The sequence below is a fragment of the Vigna unguiculata genome, chromosome 11 (assembly GCF_004118075.2).
Source record: "Vigna unguiculata cultivar IT97K-499-35 chromosome 11, ASM411807v1, whole genome shotgun sequence".
Taxonomy (NCBI): Eukaryota; Viridiplantae; Streptophyta; class Magnoliopsida; order Fabales; family Fabaceae; genus Vigna; species Vigna unguiculata.
This window is the reverse complement of record NC_040289.1, coordinates 26937250-26958192: the sequence shown is the minus strand read 5'-3', so window position 1 is coordinate 26958192 and position 20943 is coordinate 26937250. Positions and strand designations below refer to the sequence as shown.

General features: G+C 35.2%; 1 protein-coding gene across 1 annotated transcript; it reads left to right on the top strand.

Annotated features, from left to right (window-relative positions):
• The first annotated feature begins 789 nt into the window (after positions 1-789).
• LOC114169085 (subtilisin-like protease SBT5.3) lies at positions 790-18552 on the top strand. Its single transcript, XM_028054105.1, is given in 10 exon segments — positions 790-961; positions 1050-1165; positions 1317-1414; positions 1499-1642; positions 2208-2316; positions 3684-4218; positions 16966-17060; positions 17223-17471; positions 17473-17699; positions 17827-18552. Coding segments are annotated over 10 exon segments (2211 nt in total). The 5' UTR covers positions 790-874; the 3' UTR covers positions 18378-18552.
• The last annotated feature ends 2391 nt before the right edge of the window (positions 18553-20943 follow it).

Here is a 20943-nt window from a genome sequence, read left to right as displayed (position 1 = left end):
ACTTTTAAATAAAATAAGAGAAAGAAAAAAGGTTAAAGAATCATATTAAAATAAACCTTAATTAAAAAGCCTATCAAGCTTGTGTTTACTTTACTCTGCCAAAAAAACAATTAATATCCACAACAAACTTATGACTCAATCCCTATTCAGTACTAATTAACTTTAAGAATAACCGTAATACTAACACTGCATCTTCAATTTAGAATCTTCATGCTGCATTCTTACCACATTTCATCTGGTGTTTTTTAATATGTTATATCACTTATTTTATTTTATATTGCAAAATTTTGATGGTTGATGTGATGTTAGACTATTTCTTATATACTCTCAATGTGAATGTTCTTGTACGATCTTTAGCCCTAGTTCATTAATCTTCAGTGATTGGCACTAATCAAACTTACAATATCATTAAATTCCAAATTACACCTACTTCTCAAATGAAAAATGTTATTACTACAGATTGGGCAAAACTTTTTGTGGTTAGATTACAATGAACACGAAAATGTTTGAAGAATAGTGACGGAGTAGCCAACTACCGATTGTTTTAGCATAAAGGGACCACCTTCGCAATGTGGACAATTAAGCTTCTTGTCATTTGTCTGTTTCATATATATCAGACTCTAGGCGTGAAAAATTGGTGGAGCCAATGAGAACTGAAATAGGACCATGATGTTATGTTAGCTTTAAGGGAAGTTGGATGAGATTGAGCAGTAGGATTTTTATATATTTACACTATATATTAATTTCATTGATTAATAATAAAAAAGAAAGTCTCAACCTAAGGTTGTTACCTTATATAAACCCAAGGTTATGTTTCTGTTTCATTCAAAACAAGGACAAAAGCAAAGGAGAACCTTTCTAGATAGGGTAAGCAATGAGGCTACCAAGTTTAACCATCCAATTTCTCCACCAAATTCTTCTTGTGTGTCTACTCCACAGACCCAGCTTTGCAGCGAAAAAGGTGAGCACTGGCAATTTGCAATCTTGAATAAAGATAAAAGAAAAACAATGGAAAAGATCAAATCCTAGCTTGTGGTTTTCAATTGTAGTCATATGTGGTGTACTTTGGAGCTCACTCACACGGGCCAGAATTATCTTCATCTTTCGTTGACTTCGATCAAGTGACACAGTCTCACTATGAGTTTCTGGGATCTTACTTAGGAAGGTATGAAAAAGGTCCAATCGGAACAAATTTGCAATGTGTTATTCACATGAATTAGAGATAGAATTAATCGATAAAGTTATTTCACATTATATACATTATATACAAGTAGATGTAAATTTCATCTTACAAGTTTGAGTTTGTTTTATTATAGTTTTAATAGAGCAAAGGACTCCATCTTTTACTCATACACAAGACACATCAATGGTTTTGCTGCAACTTTGGAAGAAGAAGTAGCTGCCGAGATAGCAAGTAAGAACCGTATATCCTCCTTTTTTTTACTATTCTCTGTGTTCCCTTTCTCTCATTTAAGAGCCTACCCTTCTCGTTCATCAGTGTTTAAGAACAGAGGAAGAAAGCTACACACTACTCGATCATGGGAGTTCATGGGGCTAGAGCATGAAGGGGTGATCCCATCTAGCTCAATCTGGAAGAAAGCCAGATTTGGTGAAGGAGTGATAATTGGAAACCTTGATACAGGTAAGTTTCCTGATTTCTGTGTTTAAAACTCTTGTTATTCTTTTCAAAGTAAGAATGAGGTTTGGAGAATAATGACGGACTAACCTACTTTCAGTTGTTTTATCACAAACGAACCACCTTTAAAAAATGCAATATGGGTTAGGCTTCTTCTCATTTGTGTGTTATATACATGTATTTGTGTATATATTAGAATCTTGTTCCAATTCTTAGTTTACATAGTGTGTGACGTTTTGATTATTTTTGAGGCATAAGGTACGTGTGTGTGTTTCAAGTTGTTTGAAATAATCATATATTGGAACAAAAATATAGATTATTATGAGTTTTGTTCATTAGGATATTGGTAAAACAAAGGGGTATGTTTATGTTCTGAGGTGGGGATAATCCAAGATGCAATATATGAGTTTTGTATGCGCATACTTCAGCTTCGATTCAAAATGTTGCCCAACCTGATGATAGCTTTAAGGGGAATTTGGATGAGAACGAAAAGGGTAGATTGTAGAAATCTCCATTTTATCTTATTTTGACCACAAACTTTGCTATCTTTGCTCCCACCACATACTTTTAGGTGTTTGGCCTGAATCGAATAGCTTTAGTGAAGAAGGATTGGGACCAATTCCATCAAAGTGGAGAGGAATATGTGACAATGGAGTTGATCATACTTTTCAATGCAACAGGTACTATTTTGTTTTTTAATTTTTTGGATATTGTTAGAGTGATGCAAATTTTAAGTATCTTAATATGAGTTTAAGTTTCACATCGAATAAAAATAAGAAAGTTAAACACCATATAAAGATGAAAACTCGTAATCTCATTATTTTAAGATTCTGAGTAAGAGATAGTATTAATTTCTTATATCTGATTTCAACTCATATCTTATTGATTTTATATTATATATTATATATTTTTGGCAACCCTCCCTCAAAAGTCCATTTTATTATTGATATTTTACTTTCATTTTTTATTTTATTATTAACTTGTATCATTTTCAAACTGATGAAAATGAAAACCGGAAAGATAAATACAGCCAAAACTCATCGCCCAACAGGTGATGATTTCTGTTGCGGCTCTCAATCTTTCAAAGTTGACTACATAATTTTGTTTCCAAAAGTTTAAAATTATTTCTTAGTAAACTGAGGACGAAGCAGATATAATATGGATAAAAGGATTACAGGTATTGTGGCCAACCAGACCCTTGGAGGAACCTAGAAAATAGGACGACATCCCTTTGTACATGGGATATTGGAGGTAGGAGTCCCACCTAGGAGGTAAGGCCTCACAATGAACTCGTACGACAAAACCGTGGATCATGACCAACATGTCGATATCTTCACGACATAACTTGACATGTATACATCTGATGATGCTGTTATTTGTCATGTATTACCAACTTCTTTGAAAGGGTCAATATTAAACTAGTTCACTCGATTGCCTCCAAGGTCTATCGATTGCTTTGGATATTGGGAAATAAAGAAGTAAACTTAATAGTACTCATTTTTTACTTAGAAATAAATAAATAATAAAAAATGACAAAAACTTAATTAAAAAATATAAAAAATTTGAATTAGTTAAATCTTTAATAAATTACAAAAAAGATAAAGAACAAATGTCGTTAACTTTTTTAAGATTATTTTCAACCAAAGTAGCAATATTGCTCAGGAAACATTACCGAATATGGTACAAGTATTTTTTTAAAATAATGTTATTTATTATATTGATTACATATTTATTAAACGATACAAACAGCAACCGGGTTAATAATTGTGAAAAAGAAACATATGGTACAAGTTTATTTCTCATGAAAGACCATTGTAATTACTAAAATTATTTTTAAGAAAAATTTATAGTCAATGAATAAAAAAATTTAATGTAATTTGAAAATAAAAAAAATAAAGTTTCGTGTGTAAAAAATAAACTTTGTCAAATTTGTGAAAAAAAAGTTTAATCCTTGTCATTAACTTTTCAAAAATGTTTTGAGGCCATCGTCATTAACCTGTTTGCTTTGAATTGAACACACTGCTGAACATGTACAAGGCGTATGCAGGAAGCTAATCGGTGCAAGGTACTTCAACAAGGGTTACGTCTCGGCAGTGGGTCCACTCAACTCCTCCTTTCAATCCCCACGTGACAAAGAGGGCCATGGCTCCCATACTCTCTCCACAGCTGCTGGCAACGCCGTTCCCGGAGTTAGCGTCTTCGGCCAGGGTTTCGGAACAGCCAAGGGTGGCGCGCCCAAAGCCCATGTGGCGGCGTACAAGGTCTGCTGGCCGCCTGTTGTCCCTGGAGAGTGCTTCGACGCTGATATCTTGGCCGCGTTTGACGAGGCCATCCACGACGGTGTGGACGTCCTGTCACTGTCGCTCGGTGGATTTTCCTCGAGTCTGCTTGATGACAGCGTAGCGATTGGATCATTCCATGCGACGATGCGAGGAATCGTTGTGGTTTGTTCCGCCGGAAATAGTGGGCCTGTGGATGGCACTGTGAGAAATCTTGCACCCTGGCATGTTACGGTTGCCGCTAGCACCATGGATAGAGAATTCCCAGCTTACGTTGTCCTCGGTGATAATATCATCTTGAAGGTGCTTTCTCTTTTTTCCACTACTTTTTTTTTTTTAAACAATGAACAAGGCTTTCCGGTCAGGGTATGTTTAAAATAAAATATGGTATTTTGACACCAAAAGGATTTTTTTTCTTCTATTCCACACTATTTTTTTCTTTTATTTTCATTCAAAATTCAAAAATTCATGGAACCTTTCATCCTTATAAAGAATTGTCAAATGAAATGATAGTTAATGATAATTATTAATCTATAACTATATATAAAGGGGATTCCCTCTTTTGTGTCCACATTTCATAATTTCAACTTTACCCTTTATAATTTAATTATTTATTAAATTTTTAAAAATTAACGGTTACTTTTACAAGTTTTTATAAAATTATTTACTTATCTCCTTTTTCTTTTTTTCTCTTACTATTCATCAACAGTTATTTTTCTCTTATTTTTTCCGTACATTTTATTTTATTTTTTATAAATATACTTTTATTTTGTTTATTAAATTAATAACATTACAATATCATCAATTATTAATATAATTCAAAAAATGCGTACACACAGGCGCGATAGCGCCTGTGTTTACACTAGTGTTAAATAACTATTTTTAACCTTTTACATTTACATGTATTATTTTATCTTTAAATATTTTATTCCTTTACAAATAAAAAATTAATATTTTTAATAACTAAAATACCTTTAGAATGGGTTCTCAACTAATATAATATGTTTAAATATGCCTTTAGTTCCCATTTTGGAGTCAAAATCTCAAAATGGTACCTAAATTTTTAAAAGTCTCAAGTTGGTCCCATTTTTTGTTAAAACGTCTCACGTTTGCCCTTTCCATTAAGTCAAGGTTGATGTCGCTAGAGGGAGTGCCACGTGTCAGTTCCTCGATTTTTTGAATTTTTTCATCATTTTTTTTTGAATTTTTTTTTGAATTTTTTTAAAAAAATCAAAAAATTGCCACGTATCAAACTGTCATTGTGCCACGTGGCAGTGACAGTGACACGTGTCAGTATTATGCCAGGTGTCATTTCCTTAGTTTCAATTTGGTCCCTTTATTTTAATTTGTCTCAATTTAGTCCCAATTTTTGTAAAAATTTACAATTTTGTCCCTCTTCAAATTGAAACAAAAATTAATTTTATATAAATGTTATACAAATATTTTTCTTAAATTTGATATTTTTATTCAAATTAATATTTTTATTATATATTTTGAACATAGCTAAGTTTATTTAAAATTATGTTTCACATCCAACTTTACTTCAAATTGTTTTCAAATTTTAAATTTATATGTGTTTTATTATTACATGAACTAGTTAATTTATGAATTTTTTTCTATTAACATTATTTTCTATTAACAACTTTTAAACCATTTTAAATAAAGTTCAATGTAAATCCATGCTTTAAAAAATTTGGTTAAAAGTAGTATAAATTTCTTATATAAATTAAACTTAGGTCACACTTACATAATCTCCATTTAATAAATTTTTCTAAAAATAAAACCATCAATTGATATTTAGCCTACAATGTTAATTGCTTCAACTTACTTTTATAATATTTTAATACAGTTCTTTTAAATTTAAATTAGAATTATAGTATAAGCATTACATACAACTTATTTGTATATATACAACTAAAATTTGCAATAAACAAATATTTCACTTTATTATTGATTTACAACAAACAATCTAAATTGTAATATAAAATTTTTCGAATAGTTGTCATTTTTTTTTAAATATTAAAATTAAATTTGTAGATTGAAATAAATGGTGATTAAATGGACCAAGTCTTATTCTTAGCAAGGGTTTCTTCAATTTCAATCAATACATTACTTGTTAAATTTTCAAGTCTTCTAATCCCAAAAGATGGGTTAGAAAATTAAGCACCTCAATCACACCAAGGAAAAGCTGCCTTCACCGTAGTAATTTTCCATACTTGGGTTGGCTCAGTTGACCGATCCATTAGCTAAAGTTATAAACCAAATATTTAAATAAATTCCACCATCATGCACCAGTGCAGGAAGGGCCTTTGGCAGCGGTTGTTTTTAATATTCTGCACCAGTTCGGGAACCGAAGCATATTGGGGCGAGGCCAAAAGATCATAGCTTTTGGCCTCGGTTAAGAACCGAAGCCATAGAGGGCCCTTCTACCTCGGTTTTCATTGCACCCGAGGCCATAGACCCTGCCTTTTGCCTCGGTTTTCACTGCACCCGAGGCCATATGGGCCTTTTTTTTTTTTCAAAAATTCGATACCCTTTTGGCCTCGGTTTTTGTTGCACCTGAGGCCATATGGGCTTTTTTTGGCCTCAGTTTTTGTTGCACCCGAGGCCATATGGGCTTTTTTTTTTAAATTCGATACCCTTTTGGCCTCGGTTTTGGCTGCACCCGAGGCCCTTTTTGCTTCGTTTCTGGTATGAACCGAGGCCTAATACTCTGTTTTTTTTTAATGCAGTTTCTGTTTTGGTGTTATTCCCACATTTAAACCTGCAAATTTTGTTCAGCACCCAGCACAGACCAGAATAGACCAGAACAAAATATTTTAAAACACATCCACAATTCAAATTCATTTAAAAGACAATTACAAATCATTTACAATCAAGATACATGTTCTAATCAATAGTATTGTACATTTCAATTATATATTTGGCACATGCTATCCTACCAAACTTGATGGACTTTGCGGGAATTGCTGCAGGACTCTTGAATGTCTACAAAATAATAGATTAAGTTAAGTTAGTATATAAAAAGGAAATATTGCAAAGTATTCATTTTAATTCAAATATATATTACTGTTTCCCAATTTGTTGTAATACGAGCACGCACAGTGGTTGTCATCCATTGCATTATATAGTAACCGCACTCATATGAGCCGGTTTGTCTATTACACTACATTATATTAACAACGTTACAATTAATTAAGGAAGAAAATCAAGCAAATAATCATGAAGATATGGATAGAAATATCAAACCTGGAGAGAACACCATACAAGACCTTTTGCCTTAGCCGTTGATCTCCCTAACAACATGTTATGTGCAGCAATTGATTTATGATATAGGGAATAAGTTAGGATATTTTTATATAACATGTCATATTCATAAGATTGATATTGAGGTTCTTACCAATCTATCACTTGTCTAAGATGGTTGGGGGGAGGGCGATGCAAAGAGCAAAACCACACAGCAAAGTTCTCCCTTAGGGAAACCACAAGTAACTGCCAATGACGCCTGATAAGAAAATAAATTCATTGTTATGCATTAAAATGACTGATTATATTCATAAGTTAACAAAAATGACTTACCCAGTAACATAAGGGACAAAATAAATTTCTTTTCCATGTTGAAAGCATTTGGTCACATATGCTTGGATGTCATCAAACTTGTTGCCTTCATGGGTGAGTTGGGGGTCTATAAACCCATATAGATCATTCAGCCCCATAGTTTCAGTGACACCAGACAGATACCTAAACCAAAAATTGATTTGATATAAGTAAATACATAAATATATCAAATAACTATATATAATGACTAAAAGACTTACATCATCCATAATTGAATAATGGTAATATTGAGTTCCTCTTGTCCCCGTGCAAGCTCCAAGACATCTTGGGAATGCAAGTAAAGTGGGATGTCAAGATCTCTCCCAAAAATGTTAGCATCCCAAGGAACCTGCATCGGCTTATCAACTATGATTTCTGCAAGTTGGAGCAATGCACCAAGAGGATCGTCCAAAGAGAGAAGAATCTTCTTTGATTGAGGTTTTTCCTATATTGATGCAATTTCAGTTAAAATAGAATATAATTTAAGTTTGAATATAATAAACATGTAAACTTAAAAATGTAGTATATTTGTGGGTTTAAGAGTCTGTACCGGGGGGTCAGTATCAACCAAATCTCTAGGCCAGGCGAGGAAACACTGGAATGCCTGTGCCACAGTATACACCTCATCTGTTGGCACAGGAACTAAAGCATACGGCATGAGAACCTCCTCTACCGTGACCTTAACCTCATCCTCTGATAACTCCATGCCATGAAGAACTGTGGCTGCCTCAAATACTTTTCCACGAGCCACTAGTGTCTTCTCTGTACCATCCCAAATATATAGCTGACATGGATGAGTGTCATCCATGTCATCCCCGGGTGGAGCTGAACAACTCCCATTTCCGCTTCTACCTGTTAGAGTTAACGATTTATTAATGTTATTCAATTACTTTATTAAATATCATTTATTCAATTCATAACTTATAGAAAACAAATTTACCTGTGGGAGGCACAAATGGGTCTACTTCTGGCGGATGATCCACTGGCGAACGAATGCCATAATGCTCAAATTGGCGCATTAGTTCTTCTCTCACTTGCGCCGTGATCATTTCCTTTAGTCTTTGTTCATAATCACCACCATGACTGCATGAAGACTGACGAGAGGAGGAACCAAAAAATTGGCGTATGCCGACTCCTGATCCAGCACCACGCACACGTCCAGGGTGCTCAGGTCGTCCAATTGCAGCAACAAGTATGTCATGACGACCTTCTGGAATGAATCCTCCTTGGGAGGTCTGCTCAACCAATGAATCCTACAATGTAACAAAAAAATTTATGAATCAAAATACAATATAAAACATGAACGAGCAATTTAGATAAGAATTGTATCTTACAATTTTCTCAGAGATTTCTCGTGCAGAGTCAGAAGTGTAGTTGCCCGATGAGCGTAAACGGGCTAACTTCCACTTCTGATGACGTGATGGTGGTGAAGGAGGCTCAGTATCTTCACCCTCAGAAGGTGGGGGCCTAGATTTTTTCTTTTCTGTCAATATCTTCTCTTCAAGTTTTCTATACCCACCACGAGATAATATGTGTGTGTTTTTATTTTGAGCACTTATGCTTTGAGCCTTTTTCCTCTTTACCTGTAACATATAAAACCCACTTTATGAATTACTTAAAATTTTGCATAATTATCAATTGTGCTATTGATGATTTCAAATAAACATACCTGCCATCCCTCAGATGTCCGAAGCTCAAGAAACTGACGCCATGTGTCTTCATCAATCCAAGTGTATTTCAACAATGGATTTTCATTCTTTTTATGTCCAAAGACATACCTTGACGTCAACTTGGTCTTAAAACCACGAAATTTCTCAGCCACCGATGACAAACATTTTTGTCTTAGCGTCGGCATATTTGGAATATCAAATGTTAGCTGCAATATAGAAAATGTCATCAATAATATTTATCATATTATCAACAAAATCAAAGTATAACTTTAATAACATTAATATTAGTTACCAATAAATCTTGCCATATCATTTCCCGATCAACTTCAGTGACATGATCAAAAGATGGCGTAAGGATTGATATTCTCTCTCGTGCCAACATTCCTAAATAGCTTTTGAAGACGTCCCCATAACGACCACTAGGCTCACCAGTGTCGACGTTAATATCAACATGTGTTTTCTGACCTTTAGCTCTTCTAATTAAGAGCTCTCTCAACCTAGTGGCTCCTCTGGTGGGTCTCTTAGTAGGTGCTTCATCCTCTGATGAAGTATAATGTTCAGCCATGTATCTGTGAAATGAAAACGTAAAAAAACATTAATAAGCAATTGACAAATTAATATATAAAACATTATTTAACAAAACACCTAAATGTTAACAAGAATATGAAATTCATACATAAAGTTATTGATTGGTCATATGTATATTCCTTCATTGTGATCTTCTCGAATTGCATATACATCATCAACTAGATGGATTTCATCAACATTTATCGTTCTTCTAAATGGGTAGGTGACAGCAATATTAAGATCACTCATATTCTCTTCATTAGGATCAATTTGTTTTTTTCCATGAAGAGCGACAAACCAATGTTCAGACGCCGGATCTTTAACATAGAAAACCTGAGATGCTTGTTGTGCCATGATAAATGGCTCGTCTCGATAACCCACCTTTCGAAAATCCACTAGAGTCATTCCTGATTCATCTATTTTGACACCACTTTTATTGTCAATCCACTTACATTTGAACAGTGGAATAGTAAACACGGTATAATCAACCTCCCATATCTCTTGTATTACACCATAGTATGTCATTGATCCTACTACGGGATTTTGATCTTTAGATGTAGAAAATTGTAGCGACTCAGCTTCAAGACTGACTCCACTATTTTGTACTGTGCTTTTATCATCAAGAGACTTTGTATAGAATGTGCAATTATTGATTTCATAACCTGTACAACAGATGACATCAAATTTCAACCCATTTGCTAACCACATCAAAGTCTCAGAGCATTGCGAATCTTTCAAAACCTCAGATTTAAACCAAGGCATGAATGTTCTATTATGCTCCATCAAATGCCATTTCTCTGATTGTCTTGGATTGTTCTCTTTCACAATGACTTTGTGTGCAGATAAGTAAGGCATTACCTCATTTGTGTTGTTCAATATGTATAGGTGTGCTTGCATCAACTCTTCGCGATTTTTGGTAACCACACTCACACCTCGTATGCTGTTACTTATAGAACACCTGTTCAACCATGATCTGTGAGGAAATCCTATCGGTTTTGCTTTTGCCATGTAATCTGAACAAAACTCGACACTTTCTTCAGTAATATATCTTTCGATCATTGAAGCTTCTGGACGATATTGATTTTTCACATACCCTTTCAAAATCTTCATGTAACGTTCAATGGGATACATCCATCTTAAGTATACTGGTCCACAAAACTTGATTTCTCTCACCACATGAACAAGTAAATGTACGATGATGTCAAAAAATGATGGAGGGAAAAACATCTCTAGTTGACACAAGATGATAACAATTTCGGCTTGAAGTTCATCTAACTTTAAAGGATCAATGACTTTGTTACAAATTGAAGAGAAGAATGCACACAAACGCGTTATAGTTTGTCTAACATTTTTGGGTAAAATTCCACGAATAGCTACAGGTAATAATTGTTGCATTAAGATGTGGCAATCGTGAGACTTTAGGCCAACAAGCTTCAAGTCTTGCATGGACACTAAACTCTGAATATTTGAAGAGTATCCTTGAGGTACCTTGACACTCTTTAAACATAAGCAAAAACTTATCTTCTCTTGTCTGGACATAGTGTAACATGCAGGGGGCAAATAAGTGCGCCTACCAACCTCCCTTGGTGCCAAGTCTTCTCGGATCTTCATTTCAACCAAATCCAAACAAGCATTTACTCCATTTTTTGTCTTTCCCTGAATGTTGAGTAGTGTACCAATCAAGCTATCACACACATTCTTCTCTACATGCATGACATCTATGCAATGCCTAACTTCTAACTTCGACCAATATGGAAGGTCAAAGAATATTGATTTTTTCTTCCAAGGGCTCGATGCAAATGACTTCTTGGACGTTTTACCAAATACATGATGTACTTTATTAACTTTTTCCTGAATTTGAATGCCAGTTAATGGAGTTGGTGCTTTGTCATTCTCTTGATGTCCATTGAATGCTTTCTTTAACCTTCGATAAGGATGATTAGCTTGTAAAAACCTTCGATGGCGCAGATACACGGTCTTCCTTCCATTTTTCAATTGATGAGATGCAGTGTTTTCTTCACATATAGGACATGCTTTATGACCCTTGACACTGTACCCTGACAAATTACCATAAGCGGGAAAGTCATTAATGGTGCAAAATAACATTGCATGCATCATGAAAGTTTCAGAAGCAACAACATCAAATACTTCAACATCATCAACCCACAACAACTTCAAGTCTTCAACTAGAGGATTGAGATATACATCTATGTCATTTCCAGGCTGCTTTGGACCAGATATCATCATAGACAACATCATGTATTTTCTCTTCATGCAGAGTCCAGGAGATAAGTTGTAAATGAATAATATAACAGGCCAACAACTGTGGTTTGTACTTAAATTACCAAATAGATTCATTCCATCGGTAGCTAAGCCAAAACGAATATTTCTACATTCTTCACCGAACTTGGGAAATTCCTTATCAATATTTTTCCATTGCATTGAATCAGCTGGATGACGAAGGAGTCCGTCACATCTTCTCTCAGTTGCATGCCATCTAAGGTTTTTAGCGTCTTTAGGATTTGCAAACAAACGCTTAAGTCTGGGCACGATTGGAAGGTACCAGACTACTTTCAAAGCAGATCCTTCCTTCTCTATTTGACCATTATCTTCACTGTTTCTTTTCTGCTTGTACCGTGATGACCCACACTTTGGACATTTTTTCAAATCTTCAAATTCTTTTCTGTATAATATGCAATCATTAGGACATGCGTGTATCCTTTTATACTCCATACCCATCGGACAAAGAATTTTCTTGGCGTCATAGTTTCGAGTGGGTAGAGTATTTCCTTCGGGAAGCATTTCATTCAAGAGCACGAGCAATTCTGTGAAGCTTTTATCTGTCCAACTGTTGGTCGCTTTCAAATTCACAAGTCTTAAAACCGCTGATAATCACGTGAACTTAGTTGAACCAACATACAACGGAGTTTCCGCATCAGCAGACATCGTCTCATACACATGCGCTTGTGCAAAAGCTTCTGCACCAACATCCCGTATCATGTCCTCCATATTGTCTTCTTCTACTTCTACTTGCTCTTCAAATTGCTCTTCCCGTCGCTCTTCCTGTCGCTCTTTCATGGAGGAATTAGCAAGATATTCAGTCCGAGAAACAGTTGGAATGTGTATTAATTCGCCGTGCCATGTCCATATTGTATAACTTCTAAGGAAACCATCACAAATAAGATGTTCCCTAACTTGAGTTGCATTCAATTTTCTTCCATTCAGACATTGCACAAGGACATCTAAACTTCACCTCATCATCACTTCTCCCCTCATAACATTGCGCAAATTTTATAAATTCCTCTACTCCATTCTCATACTCAGTGCTAATACATGGTAAATTAATCCAATCTCGATCCATACTGAAATTGCGTGATTAATTTCAGTAATCTTTGAATCAATGCTCATGTCGTAATGAAGGTGTGACCCTATCCCATTTAAGAAGATTCACTTTCTTTATTTTATTGGTACATATTACTTTTAAAATACAAATCTTAAATTTCACGAAAATTTGCCAACATTTCGCATTGGCCTTCAGGATACACGAAATGAAAGTGATTATAAACCACAATCAAATATGCACCCGAAGATCAATACAAAACACAATTGACAAATATTCATGAATTTTAAGATCTTTATTTTAAAATATATATATATATATATATATATGCACTAATAAATTACTAGAAAGTGATTAATCTTCTTAAACTGTCCAATCGGACAATTCAAGATTCAATACATTTAAATTATTAGTATTGTATCCCCTTATATCTAATTTAAAAAAAAAGGTAGTTTTTTCAACATGAAAACTCGGGAACAATACATAATTTTCGTATTGAATCTCAAACGGGAAACTAAGGCTAACTCACAAATCAAACAAATATTTAAGTAAATAATAAACCACACATATATATATATATATATATATATATATATATATATATATATATATATATATAACATATTACTAATACATAATAAACAACAAAATCTTACAAAATAATAGAATTAAGAACCTGGGAGCGTGAAAATTGAATGACAATGGAAGATGATGCACACCCACGATACTGAGGTCTTCAAGAGCTATAAGAGGTAATAAAATAAATAAGAGACCGTAAAAATAGCAAAAGAAAAACGCAAAAATCAACCAAAAATATCATCAAAAAGCAAAACAATTACCTAAATCATAAAAAAATATACAAAACGAAAAAAAAATAACGCGTTTTGAATTTACCCCGGACAGAATTGGCGAACGAGGCGCAAGATACTCGCCGGAGCAGTCACACGGAGCAGCAGTGCAAGGTGGCTGTGGGGAACCGTGGCGAAGTGGGGCGACGAATGCACGACGGAGGGGGCACGACGTACGCACAACCAGAGGCAACGGTGGCGCGCAGGAGGCCGCAACAGAGGAGCGACGGTGGCGCGACGGTGGCGCGACGGAGGCCGCAACGAGAGCTGGACGGTGGCGCGACGGTGGCGCGACGGTGGCGCGACGGTGGCTGCCTCCTTTTCGCCTGCTGTTCGGTGGCGGAGCAAGACTGGCGACCCAAACTTCGTGGACGGAGGCGCAATCGGCGATGGAGAGGTCGCTGACGGAGGGCACGGTGGGGGATCCCTTCGCGAGAGAGAAGATGATGAACAGTGAGGGTTCGCGCGATTTGGGAACATAAATAAAGGATATGGCCTCGGTTCTGTAAACACCCGAGGCAGAAAGAACTATAGGCCTCGGTTCTGCGCCACCCGAGGCCAAATCTTCCGTTATAGGCCTCGGTCCTTTGACACCCGAGGCCAAAAAGTGTGCTGTCAGTGGCAGTTTTGTAAATCTGGGGGCCACAGATGGGTTATAGGCTTCGGTTGGTTGAGAACCGAAGCATAAAACTGGTTATATGCTTCGGTTGATATGGGACCCGAGGCAAAATGCTGAGAAAAATTTCAAAAATGCCACCGCCTCCTTATAGGCTTCGGTCCCGCTGTAACCGAGGCCTATAAGGCGAGTTAAAAACCCCATTTTGCACTAGTGATGCATGATATCCCTAAGGAGCTAAGGTACCCATAATTCACCTTTTAAGTTCAATTTCTAATTTGGTAACAACTTTTAAACCATTTTAAATAAAGTTCAATGTAAAATATTAATTAAATGAACTTAATTTGGTTAAAAATATTTACTTGAAATATCAATTTTGATGGAAATATTTGTGTACATTTATATAAAAATTAAATTTGATTTCAATTTGGAGAGAGACAAAATTGCTAATTTTTATAAAAATTGGGACTAAATTGAGACAAATTAAAATAAAGGGACCAAATTGAGATTAAAGAAATGACACCTGGCGTAATACTGACACGTGTCACTGTTACTGCCACATCACTCTGTCACTGCCACGTGGCACGATGACAACTTGACACGTGGCAATTTTTTGATTTTTTAAAAAAAAATACAAAAAATAAAAATAAAAATAAAAAAATTCAAAAAATCGAGGAACTGACACGTGGCACTCCCTCTAACGACGTCAACCTTGACTTAACGGAAAGGGCAAACGTGAGACGTTTTAATAAAAAAGAGGACCAACTTGAGACTTTTAAAAATTTGGGTACCATTTTGAGATTTTGACTCCAAAATGGAAACCAAAGGCATAATTAAGCCAATATAATAATATAAAAAAGGTTAAATATGTGAAAATTAAAATTAGTCTCTCGTCAAAATCTTAGACTAATATAGTCCCCCAACTTAAAAGTACATGAATTTAGTTTTTAACCAAATTTTTGTCAAACTTATTTGATGTTTTAAATCGTATTTGAAACGTCAATAACTAAATAAAATTAGATTAAAAAAAATTAAATTCACATATTTTTAGAATTGAGGGACTAAATTAATTCAAATTTTTCAAAAAGAAACTAATTCTAATTTTTACTTGAAATTAAAGAACCAAAACCCTATTTAACTTTATAAAAAGATGTTTTCCTTCAACTTAAATGTAAAGATTAATTTGACTATTTTAATGTTAAAATTATCCTACATACAATAACAATAAAATTTGAAAAATTAATTTTATATAAATTTTATTTCGTATTTATTTATTTTAAAATTCTTATAAACAAATCGGGGACTTTTTTAGTTAAAAGTAATTATTAACATCTTACGAACATTAAGTAACATCCAAACTCTCCATGTTCATTTTCAATCCTTACCGTTGGTGTGATACTATTCCAAATAAAAAAAATTCAATTTCTTAGGGCTTTGATTTTGAAAAATCTTAATTTTAATTCTTATAATTAAATGAAATTAGTTATATTAATGATATGACATACAATAATATACTTAATATTTGTTATATTAACTCAATTGAATGATACGATTATTAGTTGTTTGATTTCATATAATTATTTATTATTTATGAAGTTAGGTGACATCAATTAGTGATGTTGATGATATGATAAATAGTGTTGTAGTCAGCATTTGTCATATAGATCTAATAGAGTGTGATTAGATTTTTTAAAAGATTATTAAATTTATATCTCCTATATTTTTTGGAAGGACAACGTATTTATATAAATGAATTTTCTTTACGAATAAAAAATGTTACCTACAAGCATTCATGTCGTTAGTTTGGTGTCCCACAAGTTATGGCACCATGTCGAAATGTGATTACCCATTCTGAGCATGTTAGATAAGCTTTGATTAATGCTTCTTTTAGTTGGTATAGGAATTATTGCGCCTTTAACTGAGATTTTAGATTGTTAGAATAAATAGAAAGGGTTCAAGGCAAAATTAACATTTCAAGAAAATGAAAGTACTAAAATATATAAGTTTTTAATTCAAAATTCAAAATAAACAAGTTTTTAGTTTGGAACCACTAAAACGTATTTAAACTTTTAATAAACTTTCAAAGAGTTATGTCATGTATTAATATATAGTGACAAATGCTGAGTATAGAGTAAAATAATGAAAAATTTAACTGTGAATCATTAGAAATAATATATCAAATTTGAAACAAAGAAAAATTTAACCGTAAATCGTATTTGTTTAATATACAAAGTATAACTGATATTGGAATTTATTATTTTATGGGTGTCGTGTCATTTTCACTAATTATTTGTTCGTGTAGTTGCAAATGTAGCGACCCATATGTGTGGGTTATATTCTAAATGCAGATGTGGCCCGTGGATTTGAGTTTAAATAGACATTAGTCAATAATCTTGTTTGCTTGAATTGAAGGGTGAAAGCTTATCAGCTGCAAGATTGGCACACAAGTTGTACCCAATTATTAAAGCTTCAGATGCTAAATTGGCCAGTGCAAGAACAGAAGATGCGTGAGTATAAAACGTCATTATTGCCATCATTGGTTGAAAATCAGCACTTACATAAAAAGAAAACTTAGGGTTTTGACCGATACGAATTCTAAGTTTACGTCAAAATTCAAATAGTAAAAACGTATTTGATATGGTGAATAAAATTTATGTGCACGCATGCAGGGTGCTGTGCCAGAATGGAACCTTGGATCCCAACAAGGTGAAGGGAAAGATCGTGGTATGTCTCCGAGGGATAAATGCGAGAGTGGACAAAGGAGAGCAAGTTTTACTAGCTGGTGCCCTGGGAATGGTCCTCGCTAATGACAAGGCCCATGGCAATGAAATTATAGCTGATCCTCATGTCCTTCCTGCTTCTCATATCAATTTCGATGATGGTATTTCTGTCTTCAATTACATCAACTCAACCACTTTGTCCCAATATTCAGCCTGATGTCACCGCACCGGGAGTGTCAGTTATAGCAGCCTATACTGAAGCCCAAGGACCAACCAATCAAGTGTTTGATAAGCGTCGGATTCCGTATAATTCTGTCTCAGGAACATCGATGTCGTGCCCTCATGTTTCAGGCATTGTGGCACTGTTGAGAGCCTCGTATCCTTCCTGGAGTCCTGCTGCTATTAAATCAGCAATCATGACCACAGGTATAAAATATGTTGGAAATATAAAACATGGCATCTCAAAATACTTATATAGAGAAAGCAAATTGGGATTAATTAGAGGTAAATATAGCTACGAAAAAGTTGATCATTTGTCCTCTGCTACTTTCAGCCACAACACTCGATAATGACGGGGAGCTTCTGCTGAATGCTAGTGATGGCATGGCAACACCATTCGGTTACGGGGCAGGACATGTTCAACCAAACATAGCAATGGATCCTGGGTTAGTTTATGACACAACAATTGGTGATTACTTAAACTTCTTATGTGCTTTAGGATACAACGAGACACAAATCTCAGTGTTCACAGAAGGTTCACCATACGTGTGCCGCAAGAAATTTAGTCTCCTCAACCTGAACTATCCCTCGATCACAGTTCCAAATCTCTCTGGGTCAGTGACAGTTACGAGGACATTGAAAAATGTTGGTTCTCCAAGCACGTACATTGCTCACGTTCAAAACCCGGATGGAATCACTGTTTCTGTGAAGCCAAGCATCTTGAAGTTCACAAATGTTGGTGAAGAAAAACGCTTTAAAGTAACCTTTAAGGTCATGAAAGGAAAGGCTACCAATAACTACGTGTTTGGAAAACTGATATGGTCAGATGGCAGGCATTATGTCAGGAGTCCAATAGTTGTGAAGGCCCTCACGAGTAGAAATTGAAGTAGTTGATGCAAATGAGCTCAAAATTCGCACTGCTAAATTACTGGTAGAGTTTTCCGAATTGTATTATATATGTTTTAAATTTGTTCTTATTGTGATCTCATACCATTGATCAAGAAACCCTCAAGTGGCTTTCTTTGAGCATATATTTTAATAGTACTATTAGTATGATTCCAAGGAGAAATAAAATAAAACCTTACTCGTTCATCTCCTAGTTATAAAATCTGCAAACTTTCTTACTCAGTAACCTTTAATCCACGCTTTTTATATATATATATATATATATATATATATATATATATATATATATATTTGAAAACTGTTACATAAATAAATAAGCAACATTTTTTTTGGTTATGTAAAGAATTTCATTTTTCTCGAAAAGAATAGTAGCACTACAAAAAACATTAATTTTAGTAGAGGTTTATTAAAGGAGGTTACAAAAACCTTTGCCGATGAATATACGTAATGGAGGTTTTTTAAACCTCTGGTAAGTAATTGGGGTTTCTTTAAGAACCCTTGATAAGTATTTGAATTTCTTAATCCACCCAGTAAATTTTGTTTCCCTCTCCTTGTTTTTCTTTTTTCTAGAATCCTTCCTTTCTTATTTCATTATTTCATATAGTTAGAGCGCTTTCATATTGTATCCCAAAATTCCTCTTCTACTTGTGTGATCCTTCTACTAATCGAACCCGCATGGCCTCTCTCTTTGTGCAAATCGGAACCTCATCTGACTTATGCTCTCTGCAAATCTTCATTTCTCTTCCAATCGCAGACAATCGCAGCTTCCAATCAAAATCAATCGGGTGTGCCCTAGCTTCCAATTTCTCCCATGTTTTCTCTATTCGAGACATCTACCGAAAAATACTGAATCACAAAAGGATCCAAGTTAGGGGAGTTTTTATATGTTCTAGTTTATTTTAAGCTTGAATCGCATGCTATACATTGTGAATAATATGAATGATACCTGTTTTGCTTGGATTTCTGTGTTTTTGGAAAATTGCCAGAAACTGCCTAGTGGGCTATGCATAGCCTCTAGGCGGCACATCATGTTTTGGTGTTTCTAGGTTCCTGGAGAAGGAACCGCCTGGCAGCATATTCCCGGTCGCCAGGTGACACATAGTGATTTCCCCCAGTTTTCGTTGGGTCGTATGAAGGGCTTGGCGGTAGCGAGTGGCTCGCCAGGCGACGTGAGCAAATTGGCTCAAATTTAATGTTTTATGTGATATAGGTTGTTTTTGATCGGAGGAAAAAACTAAGTTTACTCGTTGAAGGGAGTTTGAATGTTAAATGGCGATTGATTTGACGTCATAGGGCGTGTGGTTCAATGAAACAGTAAAGTAAGGCTTTCATGGTTGGAAAAATTGGGGATTTGTAGTTTAAGGAAGGTTCGTGGTGTAATTGGGCTGGAAAAGGTTAATAGTGTAAAAGGAATGCGAGTCTTTATGATGATAAGTGATTTCAAGTGGAAACGGGATGAAATTGTCAAAGACGCGAGGTTGAGAGTTGCTAGAGTTTGCGAAGGTGCTGGAAAACTCCAGGAGGCTATGCACTGCCTGGCGGCACGCAAAGAGCCGCTAGGCGCCAACGCAGTTTAAATAATATGCGTGGTTGGAAGGTGCCTAGGAGAAACTGGGTCCGTGAAAACTAAGTAAATACCTAGTTATTATTAGGAAACGTGATCGAACAGAAACCTAGGGTGATTGATGTGTGAATTATACTAGGAAGAATTAGAATGGTTTAATGGTGCTGATAGAAATTAATGATAATTAGATTGTGGTAGAGGTCTGGAATATTACCGCAATTGGTATAGGTTTCTATAAATATAATTTACTAAGTGGAAGATGTTCTTAATGCATATGAGGCTAATTGAGACTTAGATGGACCTTAGATATGTTTAATAGTAAGGGAGAAAAAATGGTGGTGCTATTTGGAGGAATCACTTAGGGTCCTGTTGCTAAACAATAAGTGTAATTGCTTTGGGTTGAGGCAGCAGAGATAAGTGGTAGTAAGAGTAAGTAGTGTTGTGTCTTTGGCCTACGGTGGAGTATCTTGCTTGTTATTTGGTTAACTTGGGTGCATGATCTAGAGAGTGAATCTGGTATTGAGTTAATTATGATATTAAGGAATAAGCATTGTGAGCACATTGTGTTATGAAGTGATGAATAATGTTTACTTAAGAAAACCAATTTTGGTACACTTGGACCGTTGGACTTAGATGGAAGTAGGAATCTGGATAGTAAGTTAGCCACTCGGAAAGCGATTCACACCAGTGCAGTAAGGGCTTTTGGCCCCGGTTATTTTCGTCATTTTGCCTCGGTTTTAAACCCGAGGCATATTGAGACGAGACTAGAAGGAAGAACCTTTGGTCTCGATTGCAAAGGAACTGGAGCCATAGAGGAACTTTTTTGCTTCGGGTATATGAGAACCGAAGCCATCTTCACGCACCAGCTGTTTTCAGCCACTGCGCCACCAACCTGCAACAACGCATAGAACAACAGCGTCGTCGGCGCGCAGTCCACACGACCAGAACCAGCCATTGCACCACCTCGTTGAACCATCAACG